Source organism: Phyllostomus hastatus, unplaced genomic scaffold (genome assembly GCF_019186645.2).
Source record: "Phyllostomus hastatus isolate PE091 unplaced genomic scaffold, TTU_PhHast_1.1 phas_scaffold_385, whole genome shotgun sequence".
Classification (NCBI taxonomy): Eukaryota; Metazoa; Chordata; class Mammalia; order Chiroptera; family Phyllostomidae; genus Phyllostomus; species Phyllostomus hastatus.
In genome coordinates, this window is record NW_025334026.1 from 13,305,926 (window position 1) to 13,323,800 (window position 17,875).

At 39.3% G+C, this 17,875-nt stretch overlaps 1 protein-coding gene across 1 annotated transcript in view; it reads right to left on the reverse strand.

Moving 5' to 3' along the window:
* The window catches only part of POM121C (POM121 transmembrane nucleoporin C), a 29,378-nt gene extending 18,491 nt beyond the window's left edge, over window positions 1-10,887 (reverse strand). The window contains exons 1-5 of the mRNA XM_045819376.1: window positions 10,303-10,887; window positions 9,259-9,474; window positions 8,782-8,940; window positions 6,463-6,543; window positions 4,722-4,893 (exon numbers count right to left, since the gene is read on the reverse strand). Coding sequence (XP_045675332.1) covers window positions 4,722-4,893; window positions 6,463-6,543; window positions 8,782-8,940; window positions 9,259-9,474; window positions 10,303-10,862 — 1,188 coding nt within the window. The 5' untranslated portion in view covers window positions 10,863-10,887. The remainder of the gene's footprint in view (window positions 1-4,721; window positions 4,894-6,462; window positions 6,544-8,781; window positions 8,941-9,258; window positions 9,475-10,302) is intronic.
* Window positions 10,888-17,875: the final 6,988 nt, after the last annotated feature.

A 17,875-nucleotide genomic window follows, 5' to 3' on the forward strand; every position in this document is an offset into this window, starting at 1 on the left:
TTATAGCTCCACACTGGAAACCCAAATGTCCAATGGTAAAATGGATAAATTGTGGTATATACTTATAATGGAACAGCATATAGCAATGAAAGCAAAAGACCTCTTACGACATGTAACACATATGAATCCCACAAGTATTGAAGGAAGACAAACACAAAAAAAGGCATATTCTATACTTCCTTTATATGAAGTTCAAAAACAGAAAAAATATAAATGGTACTAATATTAAGGAAGAAAGGAGGGAAGGAGTAATGACTGGGAGTAGGTATGCAAGTGGCTTCTGGATATAGAAAATCATTTATTATTTGATGTGGTTGGTGGCTATATGGAGCTGTACACAATATTTATTTTTCTGCACATTATTCTCTAATAAAAACGCCATTAAAAAGTGAAATAGATTACATGAGTTTACATAATAATTATTTTAAAAGATGCAAAAAAGCACATATGCTATGATCCCATTTGTGTAAAACAGTCCCAACATTCTATGTATTATCTGCACACACTGAGAGTGTAATAGGCATGGGGATGGGATAAAAGCTGGAATAGCCAGGACAGGGGAATTGTACTTTTTACTTAACACTTATCTATACCTAAAACATTTTTTTGAAACTGGGGAAGGTAATATTTGTATAACATGTTACAAATTCCAACAAACAGAGTATACAGCAAAAAATTTTTCCTTTGAAGTTATTACCAGCTTCTAATACAAGGGATGACTCCCTCCAAAATGGAATTATCTTCTGGAGGGTGGGCCCCTTGTACTACAGGCTTCCCATGCCAGGTTAGTATTCTAGGAAGCCATCTGCATCAGTGTACCAGCTGGCATTGTTGTGAGAGGCTACATTTCGTTTCAGTGAATTTTTTTTAAGACTCTATCAAGGTCTTTGCCCATTTCATGATGGGTGATTTACAAGTGCACCTGCCCCCGCCCCCCCACACTGAGTGTGCAACAATTTTTGGCCAAAAAGTCCATGACCCCCCATGGCCCTTCCTATTCACCCACTCTCGCCTGTAGCAACTTTTTGTTTCCCCAGATGAAAAAAAGTCCTCAAAGGGAATCAACATTTTGCTAATGTAAGAGAGGTAGGAAAAGAAAAATGGCAGCAACACTAAAAAGCATCAAAATCAACGAGTTCAAAAACTGTTTTGAGCAGTAGAAAAAACGTCTCAACAGGTGTATTGCATTAAATGGAGATTACTATGAAGGTGACTGAAGTTTAGACAAGAATAAATACAGTGTTTTATAAAGAAATTCCAGGTTTTTTGGGTCCCCTTCGTGTAGCCTGTCAGAATTATTCTATGCATGATAAAAGACTAAAGAGACAGCACAAATGACAGAGGACACTATTACAGAGTTCTGCACCTTGCTTCTTTAAAAATATATATATATTTGAGGTTATTCACATCAGTGTCTATTAATCTGCCTTACTCTTTTTAATAGTTACATAGTATTTAAACTTATGGAAGTACTGTACATTTTTCAACCAGTGCCCTGAAAAGGTACATATATACTGTTTCCAAGTTTCCAGCATTAAAATAATGCTGAAATCAACATCTTTGTACGTCTTTGACTAAGATTAATTCCTAAAAGTACACTTGCTCGATCAAAGGGCATAAGCATCTCTAATGTTGATAATTACTGCCTCACTGCCCTCTAGAGAACTCTACCAACTGACACTCCCACCAGCAATGTGTGAGAAGCATGTTTTTGCAAATACTTTCACGGTTTTTATTTACATTTAAATCTTTAGGTCATTTGGAATGTTTCTCTAAAAAGCTGCTCCAACTTACTCACCAAAGACACAAATTAAATACTATTCCTTACCTGTCAAAAAGAAAAACACAGAAATCCCTAAAAGATTAAAATGCATCAAACAAATGAAGTTACTACAGTAGACGTTTGAACAGCCTTATAGTTTAAACTATGCAGATCCATTTAAATAAATAAACATAAATAAATGTAGGTACAGTCAGCTGTCTGCATCTGAGGGGTTTGTGCCTGCAGGTTCAACCAACCATGGATCAAAGACAGTATTATTTTGTGCAGCTGTGGAGGGCTAAGGTTAATACGTGGATATGACTGTGTGGGGGTCAAGTGTATGTGTACACACATTAAGCTGGTAGTGTAACTGAGAACAATTACAGTAGCTCATGTTTCTTCAAAACACATTTTAACTATGTGTTGTCAGTTTCCTTTGAGTGGCACATACTAATAACAAAATGAACCACAAATAATTCTTAAGCTGATTACATTAAGTCTTACTGTTAATGATATTGGCCCTGACCAGTGTGGCTCAATAGGTTGGGTGTTGTCCCGCAAAACGAAAGGTCTCTGGTTCAATTTCCAGTCAGGGCAATTTCTGGGTTGTGGGTTTGGTCCCCAACTGAGAGGCAATGGATCAATGTTTCTCACATTAATGTTTCTTTCCCTCGCTTTCTCCCTCCCTTTCCCTCGCTTTCTCCCTCCCTTTCCCTTGCTTTCTCCCTCCCTTTCCCTCTTTCTAAATCAATAAAATCTTAAAAAAAAAAAAAAAAAAGTAACACTGATAGTCTTTATGAAACTGTGAGTACCAGGATAAATCAAATAAGTAATTATACACCGACTTTTTTGGGTAAAAATACAAAACCCCCAAAATTATATAATCCTAAATCTGATTTTGAAATATTAAAAACAAGAGTACTCACAGAATAGCCAACTTCAAGATGTGTTGGAAATACACTAGATGGATTTGGTTTTGGTCAAAAACAATGCAGCTATGTATCAAAGACTACTGGGGTCAGAATGAAAGGGTACAAGAATCAATTTGAAAGGACTCCCACTGGTCAAAGTTGGAAAATTTTGTGCACCAAAAGGAATAACTACAATGTGCTGAGGATCATAAAATCCTTATAAAAATTCAGAAGTTCATAAAGATAATCAATAACAGCAAAAACATCATTGGTCACCACTGGGGTTAGCTATAGCGTCAAGGTCTTATTCTCCTGTCATTCCTATAGTCAGGACATGTTCTTCTTCATAGAATTTCAGTTAGTAAATGTAGAGAGAAAGACAGAATTAGAATATCACCATTTTGGAACCTAATAAAATAATAAGCAAAATGATGAACTGCTGTTAAAATTTTTAGATGAAAAGCTAATACAGAAGTTAAAACTGAAGTATCAGACTAACAACATTTGAACCTAGTGATCCATATTAACAAAAATTGATCACAGTATCTAGGCAACCAGACATCACATGATCCTGATGTGATGCAACAGGCAGTCACAGCATCCATCGCCTATGCAATATTCTGCCTAAACAACTGAACTTGAATACAACCAAGGCTCAGGACCCAACTACTCATTTACAAGGAAAATGGGATAGAACATGTGTTAAAGCAAAATGACAGTGACAACGCAAACTAAATCCAGAATGTGGGAAATTCTACGTAACAAAATAATCTTGTTCCCCCCCCCCGCAAAAGCATGAAAATAAAAGTAGTAGCAGCATCATATGTCTCTAAGAAAGAGACATACAAACCAAATGTAATGAATTGGTTTTTGGTCCCTGATACAAAGTAATAAAGATGGTTTGGGGGTAATAAGGGCAATTTGAACATGAAGTGATAGTGACTAATTACTAAATAATTATTGTTTAAGAGGAATAATGGTATCATGGTTATTAACGTTAAACAGTTTAAAAACACACTGAAGTACTTCAGGTGAAATAACATGTTTATAATTTACTTTAAAACACAAGAGCAAAATGCTGTTAACTACTGAAACTACATGGAGGTTCATCATATTTTCTTTCCCTGTGTGTACATTTGAAATTTAACATAAAAAGATTTTTAAAATAGGGATAATGGCTATGTACTTAATAGGCCCATTTTGATGATTAAATGAGGACATGTATGTAAAGCACTTGGGAGAGGGCCTGGCCTAGAATAAATTACCACGGTAAAGGTTGTTATGATTACCCTCTTCCTTGCATTCCCACAACTGCTCTGGCTTAGGCCTTCATCTCGCATTCACGCCACTGTAAGAGTCTTTTTGGTTAACTTATCTCAAAAAACAATTTCTCCCTCAAAAACCTTCCTACACACATGCTTTACTACTTTTTTCCTAGCAATACATCACTGGGTGCCCACTCATTGACAGGCGCGATAAGGCGTCTTTTCCAACACTACCCTCAATCTTTACAGTCATCCTTCCGAGAAGAGAAAAAGAATTGAAGTGATTTACCTACCCAGGGCCCTATAGGTACTATGTGTCAGAGACAAAACTGAACCCAAGTCTATCTGGTAGCAAAGTCTGCTCTGCTCACTAGGCTATACAAGACCCTCTTTCTAAAAATAGAATTACAACCACTTTTATTTTTTAAAACTTTCACTAAATTCCCAACCTAGGATAAATTTCTTTTATGACCCAATGCAATCTGAACTCGATCTACCTTCTCAATCCAACTAATACCATTTACTGAATTTTTCATCCTTTGTCCATTCACGTGCAATAATGGCACTGTCTTACGTTGGGTTTCCAAATATACACTGGTTTACTTTCTCAGCTTTCTACTCTGTTCCACTGGTCTATAGTTATTATTCAAGGATCTACATCTTCTGTAAATTTAGAGGTAGTCCCAATATCTGATAGACAGAAGGTGATTAGTAAACACTAACTAATCAATTAATTAATGCTGGGAACCCATTCTGCCCATGCCACCCACAAGAAAAATGTACCTGAGAGAAACCTCGAGTAGAACTGTAAGAACTGGTAATGGCATTGCGGCTGGAGCTAGGAATGCCACCTGTGTACGTGCTTGTCATGGAGCTCACAGAAGAGGTGCGGGATCTCTTATTCAGGTAGTCATCTGAGCTCTGGGAAGTGAGACCTCTTTTCAGAGACCCAGGCCTAATACAAGGGAAAATGACAGTTAGGTGTGCTATTGAAGGCAACATTCTTTTAAGGCTTCACCATGGTTACAAAATCTTTTTTAAATAAACTTAATAAAAAAGGATAATTCTCTTAATTTTATTGTTATCAATTAACAGTACCTGACAAGAAAAAGACAAATATTTTAAAAATTAAATGTATAATTCCACTTAAATAATATTCTAGAGAATGCACACTTATCTCTAGTGACAGAAAGCAGATACTAAATGCCTGGGGATGGCGGCAGGACTGGAAGGAGACATTACTAAGGGATGTTGGGAAACTTTTGGAGGTTACGGTTATGTTTACTATCTGGACTGTAGTGATGGTTTCACAGGTGTATACATGTCAAAACATATCAAACTGCACACTTTAAACAGACACAGTTTATTACATGTCAGTTATCCCTCCAAAAAGCTGCTAAAAAAATCAGTTAATAAGAACCTACCATTTTTCCTAAATGTCCAACTGAAATGGAAATTCCCTGTATAGCCTTCCTGTAGTCAGTCATCTAACCTCTGTTACAATGTCCAGTGGTCCCCAACCTCTTTGGCACCAGGGACCAGTTTTGTGGAAGACAATTTTTCCACGGACGGGGTGCAGGTGGATGATTTCGGGATGATTCAAGTGCATTACCCCCTGCTGTTCAGCTTGGAGGTTGCGGACTCCTGAAGACAACTTACTACCTCCTGGAGTGGTGAATGTCAAATGTGGACCAGTTTATCCTTATACTGGATGAAAATGTATTTCCTTTCACCCATAGATCCTATTCAGGGCCATACTGAGTTAGCTGTCCTTTCATTTGACAGTCCTTCAGTTTTTTGCAGACCATTATCCTTCCCTTCCTCATGTCCTTATTGCCGCTAAGATTTTTGCCCTCTCCACTAGTACTTATATACCTTCAAGATGCCTTCACCCACCACCACCACCACCCCATAACATATTAGTTACTGCAGTCGAAATTTCAGCTTGTATATATCCTCTTCTATAGCGCAGCACAACCAGAGCACTCCGTGGACTATCTAAGAACCAAGGAAAGCAAGACTGCCACTTACCTGCCTCACTCTAGTCTTTGTTCTATCAGCACAGGACGGGACCACACTGGCTTTTTTCGCAGCCATATTAAGCATATAAATTGCCCCAAGTCTTTTCATACATATTGCTGAGCCACTTTTCCTCTCATCCATTTCTTCTTCAAATGTATTTAAACTCAAATGAAGAAACTTATCACTTACCTTAAATTTTAGTGTTTCATTTTATCCTTTGTGCAAACTTTGTGATTTGTTTCACAAACTTGGTTATTATATATATATATATTTACAAACCCTCTAAGCTTTAATATATTTTGCCCATATTAATGAGAAAATATTAAAAAGAATTATAAGTTATTAATGTAAGTTACTCAAATGTTCCCCTCTGATTTTGAAGATTCAAACCTATACAGATAAAGCAATGCAAAAAGCAAAGAGGAAAACCTATAGGACAGTAACTTCAACACTACCCTTTTTCTAAATGGTTTATATCTTAACCAAATAGATTTTCACTTACTTAGGCACAAAAGAAGCAGGGACTCCATTGGCGACCAGGGGCTCAAATGCCGACTGCCCACTCTCACTGCTATCATGCCGCCTGTCATAAATTAAAAAAACTCTCAATGAAATGAAATGGCTTTTTACCCTTTAATGCATATTCTCATATCCCTGGGATCTACACTACTTCTATGAAGCACAGGTTCCTTGCTAGATAAGAAAAAGGCTGCTTCAAATCCCAAAAGGTAAATTTATTCTGATTGTCCTGGCAATAACTATAAAAATATAGCATATCCTTGAATAACATCATTTTCTTTAATGTTTCATTTATAACGTTGATGAAATGCCACAGGAACTTAACTGTTGTTTCTATCAATTAGCTGCTGGGAAAATTGATTCCGTTTTACATTGTCAGTTTCCAAAAACCTAATGACAACGTTAAGTGAAAACTTACTTTACATCAAGATCTTCTGAACTTATTTACTGTACCAATTATTACAATCACAAATGTAACATCCTGCCACCCATAAATTAAAAACAAACAAACAAAAAACACTTTAGGGACCAATCCACACATAGTACTGTAGAAGTTAATATGGCAAGTCTGTTAGGCAAAAACTTTACATCTCACACATAAGAAGGGCCTATACATGGTGCACACAATCACTGCTTATTCCAATACTACAAGAAAGATAACACAGAATCCTCAGTTACGGCCTCATTAGTGTCAAGTGAAACTACCACCCTAAAAGAACATGAAAAACCTACTTGGACCATAATAGTTACTTCATCTCCCACCTCCATACACCCGACTCCTGCCACTCCTGCTTAGCTCACTGACATTAGCTCAAATTGCTCACTTGTAAATCACATTTCTAATCATCATAATCTGACCTTCCTATGTTCCGTAAATATATCTACATTGATTAATACTTCCTTACTTAATTTGGTGTTTTTTAAAGATTTTATTTATTTATTTACTTTTAGAGATGGGAAAGGGAGGGAGAAAGAGAGGGAGAGAAACATCAATGTGTAGTTGCCTCTCATGCGCCCCCTACTGAGGACCTGGTCCACAACCCAGGCATGTGCCCTGACTAGGAATCGAACTGGCAACCTTTCAGTTTGCAGGTTGGTGCTCAATCCACTGAGTCACACCAGCCAGGGCCACTTAATTTTGTTATCTCAAGTATCAAATTTGGCCAACCCAGAACCTGTAGGACAGAATAATATGGTCTAGGTTATGGGGACAATGATTATATTTTAAGTGTGGGGTTCACTGTCTCCTCATATTATACCTCTTTTAAAGAAGCCCCCTTCTCATTACCCTTTTATCACCCTTTTTTTAAAAAAAAATTCCTATATAGTTACAATCTAAACCTTGTTATACTAGCCTCCCCCTTTCTGTATCTCTTCCTCCAAGTCCCAAGAGAACTTTGTCTTGTTCACTGCTCTATCCACAGTACCTGGAATAGACTCTGGCACATCATGGCTGCTCAATTTGTTGTATTAAAAAATGAGTGGATGCCCTGGCTGGTGTGGCTCAGTGGACTAAGTGCAGGTCTATGAACCAAAGACCCCCGTTCAATTCCCAGTCAGGGCACATGCCTGGGTTGCAGGCCAGGTCCCTGGTTGGGGCGTGCAAGAGGCAACCGATTGATATATCTCTCACACACTGATGTTTCTCTCTTTTTCCCACCCTTCCTCTCTAAAAATGAGTAAATAAAATCTTTAAAAAAATGAGTGGAATCCTTAACTAATTCCTTAAAAAGCCACAAGCAATTCTGCATTGTAATCAGTGACTTCACCTCCTTTCTTTCCATGCTCAGGAAACAGATTCCTTACTCCATTTTCATTAAGTTATTGAAAATCAATTAATGGAGTTGGTTTTACTCTCATTACTGATAAGTGTACCATACTGTAGTTTACACTTTTGTTTGCTGAGCATTCCCTTCAGCACAAGTATGATATTTAAACTGGTGGTTACCCAAATAACTAAACAACACAAGAATGGAGGGGAGGCATTTGAACATTCTTCCTCAAAAACAGAGTTTAACACATTTGTATCAAAAGTATGAGGCTGACGTAACTAACAGTTGTTGGTTTATCCCAATACTTATGGAAAAGGTAAATTATAACATTGATTTAACTTGTGCCTAAACCTGAAATGAACACAGCATGAAAGCCTTTTTTATACTAAGCTCTTCCACGAAAGCCAACGAAAGGAGACCTACTAAGGCACACAAATTGGAGCTGCTCTCTGTATCTTTTGGGGGAGTAATCTGTATTTCAACAAATCACAGTACCAGGAGGCCTTCTCAGTGCTCTGCTGGGCCGTTACCTTCTTTTATTTTCCTGGCCATCAGTGAGTATTTGTTCTTCCTCCTCCACTGTTCTTTTCTTCCTCTCTTTGAGGGCACTCAGTACAGTCTCCTTTGCACATGGGTCTGGAGCATTACTTGATGTTGAGGACAGTGTTGAGGTCATTAACTGCTCTGGTCTGCAATGGAAGACAAGATTCTAGCATTAAAATATTTTAATTACTATGTCATACACCCTAGACTTCACTGAAAATCAGAAACTAACCAATAACCAAAAGTGTAATTTATACATTCACAGAAAATGCTCTTAGCAATTAAAGCTACAATCCAAGGCGAAAAACGAGCAAATAAAGAGACAGTTCAATGACTAAAATTTGGGATTTCTCATTTAAATAAGCAGGTACTTCTTTTGCTTTATAATTGGCTTGTCAGAGAAATATAACCATAGAATACAGTGGACACAAAGAGGAGCCCACTCTCCCAACAATAATACTCACATTGGAGAACGAGTCAATTTGCTATCAGGAGGAGCAATCCTCACTGTCACTGGGCTGCACACCATTTTGGAATTATGAGGAGACAAGACAGCCTTCTTGTGATAACCATTCCAAGATACTGTAGGAAGTACCCCCAGAGAGGAATACTGGGCCTGCTGAATAGGGTATCGTCTTCGAGGTGTTATTAAAAACCGATTTGACAAAGTCCCACAATCCCTGTAGAGAATAGGAGACATGTTAAGGTTGAAAAAAAGCTGAAAAGAATGTCAGAAAATTTAACTGACTAAAGAAACATGTGGGTGCAGATATTTTCCAGAGAGCTTAAACCTCTAAACAACACAGAATTTTTATGGCAACTTCCCGCTATTCCACCTAAGGGCACAAAGTGGCAGCTGCTTAACAGCCATCCCTACAAAGGACATCAACAATTTCAGAGGGAAATTGAAAACCTTGCCCACACAAGTAAAACTTCAACGGAAGAAAAGTGCGTTAGGACATGTAAGGAGAAACTTTTCAAGAATCCTTCAATCTTTTCAGTAAGTCATCAGTATTTGACCAGAGTCAAATATTTTTGAACACCTACATGTCCACCCTCTCAACTAAATTTATTTATAAAGGACCTAACACTCACACCAAATTTTTGTATTCTCGTGTATCTCTCCACTATTCGGACTAACTGAAAATGTCTAATTTGATCATTGTATCAAGTTGTATCAATGGAAGAAGTGTTTCTTGGGAACACTTCTCTGCGCTCAGCTACACAGATAAAATTTCATATCGGTCCAAAGAAAAAATATCTTTAAAAATACTATATGACTACACAAGGAAGATAAACACATTTTCACCCGAAATAGGGGTATTTTAGTTTTAACAAGTGTCCTGTTTAAATCTATACTGTACTAAAATTTAGACACTTTTTAGAACTGGAAGTAACAGCTGTGGCATCACCTCATTTCAAAGATTAAGGGGCGGGGGAGGAGACGGAAGATATGCAACAAGATATTTAAGAAGACAAAATGACACAGAATCCCCTTTTTATCCTACCTGTGGGAAGGCCTCCTGGAGGGTGAGAGCAGAAAAGTAGGGGGAGAGGAGTGAACGTGGTGAACAGGCTGGGCCGAGTAAGCCAACAGCGTGGTGCGGGTGGGTGGGCGACCGCCAGGCCTCTCCCGCAGGTCTGTGGCCTCCGGAACCCGGGCAGACTGCGGGGGCCCCGGCTTGCCCTGGTAACTGCCCACAAGAAGCAATTCAGCAGGGTCGGGTCCTTTGAGCAGGGTCCGTGGCTCGAGGAGATTTCCGTTTACAGCCGACTTGGCTGGAGGCGAGGCGAGAAGTGTTCTCTGACGCCGCGCGTTCCGAACGAGCGAGGGGAAGGCGCGCGAACCTCGGGGCTCGCGGCTCAGTCCCCACCAGGCCGCTGTAGCCCCCACGGCCAGCCAGGCCAGCGCAGCCGCCGCCGGCACTAGGTACAGTACAAGGCCGAGCAGCGACAGACCGAGGAGCGCCGCCCAACCGCAACCCCAGCCCCGGCCCCGACCGTCCCTGACACTCGCTATTGGCCGCCTCCGCTCGCATCCTCCAGGCGCCGTAGCCGCCGGAGACATCGCGGCTCCGCGCCGCGGAGAAGACTTAAATATCCCAGCGTGCACCGCGCGGCGCGGCGCGTTACCGCGCGCCGGCTGCGTCACTGCGTACGCGACTCAAACGCACGACCGCGAGAGGAAACGCCGGGCAACGGGCTAGACCCGACCCAATTGGAAAAAATGCGGCTTCCCTGGAAACCAAGTTCGGATTCTCCAGGCGTCTTGGATGTCCGCCTACACAGTACCCATCCAGAGGCGAGCCTGTGAAGAATCAGGTTAAAAATCAAAGCTCCAGAAAACCACTATTCATGTAATGCTTAACCCCTGCTATCTTCCTGTGGGCTAAAGTCTCCAGAAGAGCTTATCAAGGCACTTTGCAAAATTGCTACCAGAGAGTGTGAGATTTTCCCAGTTACCCTATTTCCGGCCGAAGTATAAGCAGCTTAAGAAAACTTACTTTAACAGAAGCAGTGAAGACGACCAATCCAAATCCACTACCTTTGTTAAATGTGGGTCTAGTTTTAATAAAGTCCCGATCAAACAATCTAAAACTGAGGATCAAACCTGGAGCTGTGATATGTTTGAGTTTCTGCAGTACAAGTTGGGACAATTATCTACCAAATTTTACATCATGGTCCAGAATCGATTTTGAAGATTTGTGATCAATTTACCTATGTTTAATTTGATGGTCTGAGGAAGTTGTCTAGAGCTGGGGAGTGTATTTCTGGTGGTGGAATGGAGAGTGACTTCCATAGGGTAGTTTTCTTTTGGGGGAAACAAAATGTTTTAGATTTAATGCGGATTGCTTCACAGCTCTGAGTTGTGTCTTAATAAAACTGTTAAACAACAACAACAACAAACTTGGTGGTCTGCCAATTCAGACTTTGGTCTAGCTCAGCTTCCTCAGAAATTCATTTATTGCTTTACTCATTCTGTTATTGATACACATTAAAGACATTGATAGAGAAAAACCAGGTTCTCTGATCTCAGAAGTCCTCAGTTGAGTAGGGAAAAAAGATGTGTACATAAAAAGTTAATATTCAGGCCCTGGCTGGGTAGCTGTTAGAACGTTATCCTGATACACCAAGGTTGTGGGTTCAATCCCCAGGTCAGGGCACATACAAGAAGCCACCAATGAATACAAAAATAAGCAGAACAATTCAGTGTGGTGTGATAATATAGGCATAAGAGTAGAAATGATAAAGGGAAAGTTGGGTGGGAGCTGCTAACTGAGTTGAGAAAAATGGTTAAATCAGATTCAAGGCAGATTGAAGGAGCATTGCCCAGAAGCACAGAGATGTAAAGGACTATAATACAAGAGTCTCCAAATACAATCAAACCTCTGTTCTCCATCATCTCCCATCTTGAACAATTCGGTTCTTGACCAAGTTGTTTCTGGAAAAAAGGCTCGGCTCTTGAACAAAACTTCGATTCTTGCCCCAACAACCCTTTCATGCTGATACTGGTATGATCAGACATGCGTCTCTGAGGCAAAAAACAAAGGAGAGAATGTACAAGTATGAGTATGATTCAGTATTTGAACAAATCACTTTTCAAACAGCCTTCCAGAACAAATTAAGATCGAGCGCCAAGGTTCCACTGTAGATCAATATGGCTGGAGATTAGGATGTTTGCAGGTATAGGGATGTTGGAAAGATGATAGACAGGGCTCAGCAAAGACACATGTGGAGCAACTTGGACAGATGAAAAAAGCAAGCAATACTCCTCCCCAACACACTGCCAGGGCAATTCTGCTTCTATCTATTTAAAGTGACTTATTTCACATAAGACTTCTTTTTAAAAAATACATTTTAATGATAATGCTATTACAATTGTCTCAGTTTCCTTCCTTTGACCTCTCCACCTGTTACCCCCATTCCCTCCAGTAATCTACCCCACTTAGTTCAAGTCCATGGGTCATACATATACCATATTTTGCTGCATAAATGTGCAGTATATAATGCACACCCACATTTTTGTGCACATTATACAAGGGATTATTATACCTATGGTATATAATCATTATACCCATGTATGATGCATGCCCTTATTTTCCCCTCAAAAATTTGGGCAAAAAGTGCACATTATATATGGCAAACTATGGTAAGTCCTTTGGCTACTCCATTTCCTATACTGTTCTTAACATCCCCCTATTTTGTACCTACCAATTTGTACTTTTTAAAAAATATATTTTATTGATTATGCTATTACAGTTGTCCCATTCCACCCTTCACTCAGAGCAGAGGGCTCAGAGTGGAGGCGATGCTGCTGCCTGGCCTCTGGAGTTTTGCCCGGGAAGAAGCTGTCTCCTGGCACTCACACTGATGTCAATCACTTCAATATCTCCCTGTATGCTATTGGTTTCCTTCCAGCTGTTGCCCTGGTGCTGAATCCCAGAGGGAGTGGGTCTGCATGAGTCCTAAATCCATTGCAGGCCCTTTAAGAGGAGTCTCTTGAGGATCCTGCAGTTTCTTCCACCACCCCAACCCCCACTGGTTTTTACAGCCAGAAGTTATGGGGAATTATCTTCCTGGCGCTGGACTCCTAGGCTGGGTGGTGTGGTCTGGGGCTAGGATTGCTTGCTCCGGAGATATCCCTCCCAATTTTTATCCAAGACACATGGATGTAAGACTGCCCCATTCCATGCCTCTTCACATGTTTCTGCCCCTCCTACCCATCTGGATGAATGTGGCTTCTTTAAATCCTTGCTTGTTGAACTTCCATACAGCTCGATTTTCTAATGATTCTGAGTGATTTTTGTTTTGTAGTCTAGTTAATTTTTTCTGTAGTTGTGCGAGGAGGTGAGGTGTGTTTACCTACACCTCCATCTTGACTAGAAGTTCACATAAGACTTCTTAAAAAGAAAAGGGGGTGGTCTGTGTTGCTGAATGAAAAAATCATCAGTATGAGTGGAATAGTGCAACAGAAGCCAAGCTGCAGCAGGTTACACAGTGAATGGAAGATGAGGAAATGGAGGCAGTGACTGCAGACTTCCCATTCAATATTTTTGGACAATAAAGGAAGAAGAAAGATAGTATCTAGCTCAGGTAGGATCCTTTAAATTATCATATATTACTGGTGTTGAGAAGAGCTAGATGTAAAAGCCATCGATATGCAGATGCCACAAGATTAATTAAGATTACTTGAGAATGAATGTAAATAGAGAATTCTGAGGCCTGAGCTCTGGGGCACCTCTGTGTTTAGAGGTCAAAAAAATGGACACCATAAGAGCACAAGTAATTTAGTAAAACACAGATGAATATGACTACATTAAATTGAACACTTCTGTATGGGAAGACAACATAGGCAGCTAAAAGACAAGCCAAGGTTGGGGGGTGGGGGCTGGACCCACCTAACCAAAAAGCAACTAGTAAGTAGAATTTATAAAGAATTTCTAAGAATCAATGACAAAAAGATCACCCAGCTGTACGTATTAGTATATGTATGTGTGTGTGAATGTACATATACATATATATGTTTAACCTGCCCAGTAATCTAGGAAATGTTTATTGAGGTAACAAGATACCATTTTGCATTCACTTGCACAAGTAGAAAAATTTAATAGTTCAACAGCAAATTTTGGCAAGGATGTGGAACAAATGGAACTCATGTAGTGTTTGTAGATATGTAGAACAGTATGATTTGGAGAGCAATTTGGCAGTATCTAATAAAGTAGAAGAAATAAATATATCTTATAACCCTGCAATCTCATTTCTGGGTACCAAGATACGTGTTAAAGCATCATTTGTATTAGTGACAATTTGAATACACCAAAATCTAATGTCTACCAACACAAAAATGGATGATTAGGGATATAATTCATATAATACTACAAAAACAGATTTTCCAGCCATGATTAAGAGATATCAGTCTAGTCTTCCTACCATAAACAACTACAAAAATGGAAAAATGTATGAGGCAACTACTTTCAACTAAAGGACAACAGGAAGCACAAGAGTGGTTCCTGATCACCTAGAGCCTCTACTTGGGGACAGTATCCCAACTGTGGTGAAGACAGCTAGAGTCTGACCAGAGTAGAGTGATCCCACTGGTCTGAAGAGGCAGAGATCAGACTTAGGGATTACTGTAATAGCTGTAAACCATTGGGCAGAGCAAGGAAAAGAGGGCACCATACAGACATACAGATAGGGAGTTCCAGAAGTCCATGTGTGGGTCCCCCATAGATCTGTGACTAAAGGCTGGTGTGATGATTAATTTTATGTCTCAACTTGGTTGGGCTGTGGGGTTCCCAGATATTAAGTTAAATGTTATTTGTGGTTGTGTCTATGAGAGTGTTTCTGGATGAGAATGACACTGGAATTGGTAGATTCAGTAAAGAAGATGGCCCTTTCCAAGTGGGTGGGCCTCAAACAATCTGTTGAAAGCCTGAATAGGACAAAAAGGCTGAGTAAGAATTCTTTCTGCTTGACTCTCTTTGAGCTGGGGACACTGGTCTTCTACTGCTTTCAGATTTGGACTTGGACTGAAAATCACACTACTGGCTCTTCCAATTTTTAGGTCTTTGGCCTTGGATGAGAATTACATCATCACCTCTCTTAGGTCTCCAATGGCTGACTACAAATCTTGTGACTTCTCAGCCTCTATAATTGCATGAGCCAACTCCTAATAATAAATATTGCAGGGGCTGTCCATCCTATTGGCTGTGTTTTTCTGGAGGATCCTGAATAATGCAGTGAGGCTATAAATACACAGAGTGAGATCACCTGAGGTGTGAGTACCAGAAGCAGGTACTATATGGTGTTGAGTTTAGAACAGAAATCCTAGAGTTGGAGCAGTCATTGGATAAGAGTACTGCCAGGGAAGCTGTGGCCCTGCCAAAGCAGAGAGATCTTGTAAACCCATATTTAACATCCTTGGCATTCAGCTGAAAGGCAGAATATTTACATCTTGAGTTAATGACCAGAACACAGATATGTCCCACTCTAGGTTGATCCCAATAAAGCCTAAAGTCAAACCATGATAAGGTCAATAGGAAACGAATTTGGAGGTTGAGTCTTACCAAGTTACAGGGCTTGGGAAACCATTTAGGGTCTCCATTAATCTATGAAGACAAAACAAAACAAAACCAAACCATGCCCTGGCTGGTGTGGCTCAATGAATTGAGCACCGGACTGTGAACCAAAGTGTCACTGGTTCAGTTCCCAGTCAGGGCACATGCCTGGGTTGTGGGCCAGGTCCTCACCAGGAAGCATGTGAGAGGCAACACACTGATGTTTCTCTCCCTCTCTTTCTCCTTCCCTTTCCCTCTCTCTAAAAGTAAATAAATACAAATCTTAAAAAAAAAAACCAAGCCTAACAAAGTATAAGTCATTAGCCTGTAATTACATTGCCTGCTAAAATAAGAATCCATATACTTCACGGAGAGATAACAGACTCTGAAGTGTTGTTCACAATGTACGATATTCAATAAAAAGTCACTTACACATACAAACCCCCCAAAGAAAATGTGATCCACAGTCTAGAAAAAAGCAACGTATAGAAATGAATCCAAATGTTAGGCTTAGCCAACCAAGATTGTAGATATGTCCAAATAATTACAGGAAGACATGGTTTTAATGAGTGAATATATAAGGAATCCTTACAAAGAAATGAAAATTATGAGTTTGAAACATACTGAAAAATAAAATAATTGGAAAATTTCACTGGATAGGCTTAACAGCAGATTGGAGATCACAAAATAAAGTCAGTGAACTTAAGGACAGTTCAGTAGAAACTAAAATTTAAACATCTGCATATACTGTATTTTGCTGTGTATAATGCGTACCCACATTTTTGTGCACATTATAGATGGGAATATTATTCCCATGGTATGTAATCATTATACCACATCCTTATTTTACCCTCAAAAAATTTGGGCAAAAAAGGTGTGCATTATACACTGCAAAATATGGTAAGTGGACCTGCACAGTTCATATCTGAGTTGTTCAAGGGTCAACTGTGTTTTCAATGTGCACTTGGGAATCTGCATATGCAGAGGGCTAATTAAAATTTTACATGAATTTTCAACTATGCCTTGTGTTAGCACACCTAACTGCTGTGTTGTTCAAGGGCCAACAATACTTACAAATTCAAGTGAAAAGACAACATAACTTAATGAAATACTGTGATGGCAGTGCTGAGAAGGAAAGGTATAGATGTAAATGCCTACACCTAAAATGAGGAAAGCCCTGACTACTGTGGCTTGGTTGGGTGTCATCCTGCAAACTGAAAGGTTGCCAGTTGGATTCCTGGTCATGGTACATGCCTGGGTTGTAGGTTCAGTCCTGGTCTGGGCACATAGGAGAGGCAACTGAACAATGTTTCTCTCCCTCTCTTTCTCCGTGTCTTCCCCTCCCTCTAACAATAAATAAATAAAACATTTTTAAAAAATAAAATGAGAAAAGATCTCAAAGCAATAACCTAACTTTATACCATGGGGAGCTGGGAAAAAAAAGAGCAAACTATACTCAAAGTTAGTAGAAGAAAGGAAATAATGATTTGGGTAGAGATGAATAGTAGACAGAATAGAAAACAATAGTGGATCGATAAAAACCAAAATGTTAGTTCTTTAAAAGTACAGGGTTTGGCACAAATAATGCCCCTTTTTTATTACAAAATCATAAGCATATAATTCTGTAACATAACAATATCACACTCAAGCACACCATATGACATTTTAGGTGAAATGTTCCAATTAAAATTATAAATTATTATACCCTTATTATTACCCAACCAACCACACTCAAACAGGCCTTACTTCTGCTGGACCCTGTATTTTTAAAATGGATAAACCTATTGAGACTGACAAAGAAAAGAGAAAAGAGAAATAACTACAATCAGAAATGCAAGTGGAGATATCACTACTAACCTTACAGAAATAAAAAGCATTGTAAGAGAATACTGTGAACAATTGTACACCAAAAAATTAGAAAACCTAGATGAAATGGACAAATTCCTTGCAATATGTAAATGATCTAAACTGACTAAAGATGAAATTGAAATCTCAATAAACCTATAATGAGTTAAAAAAAAAC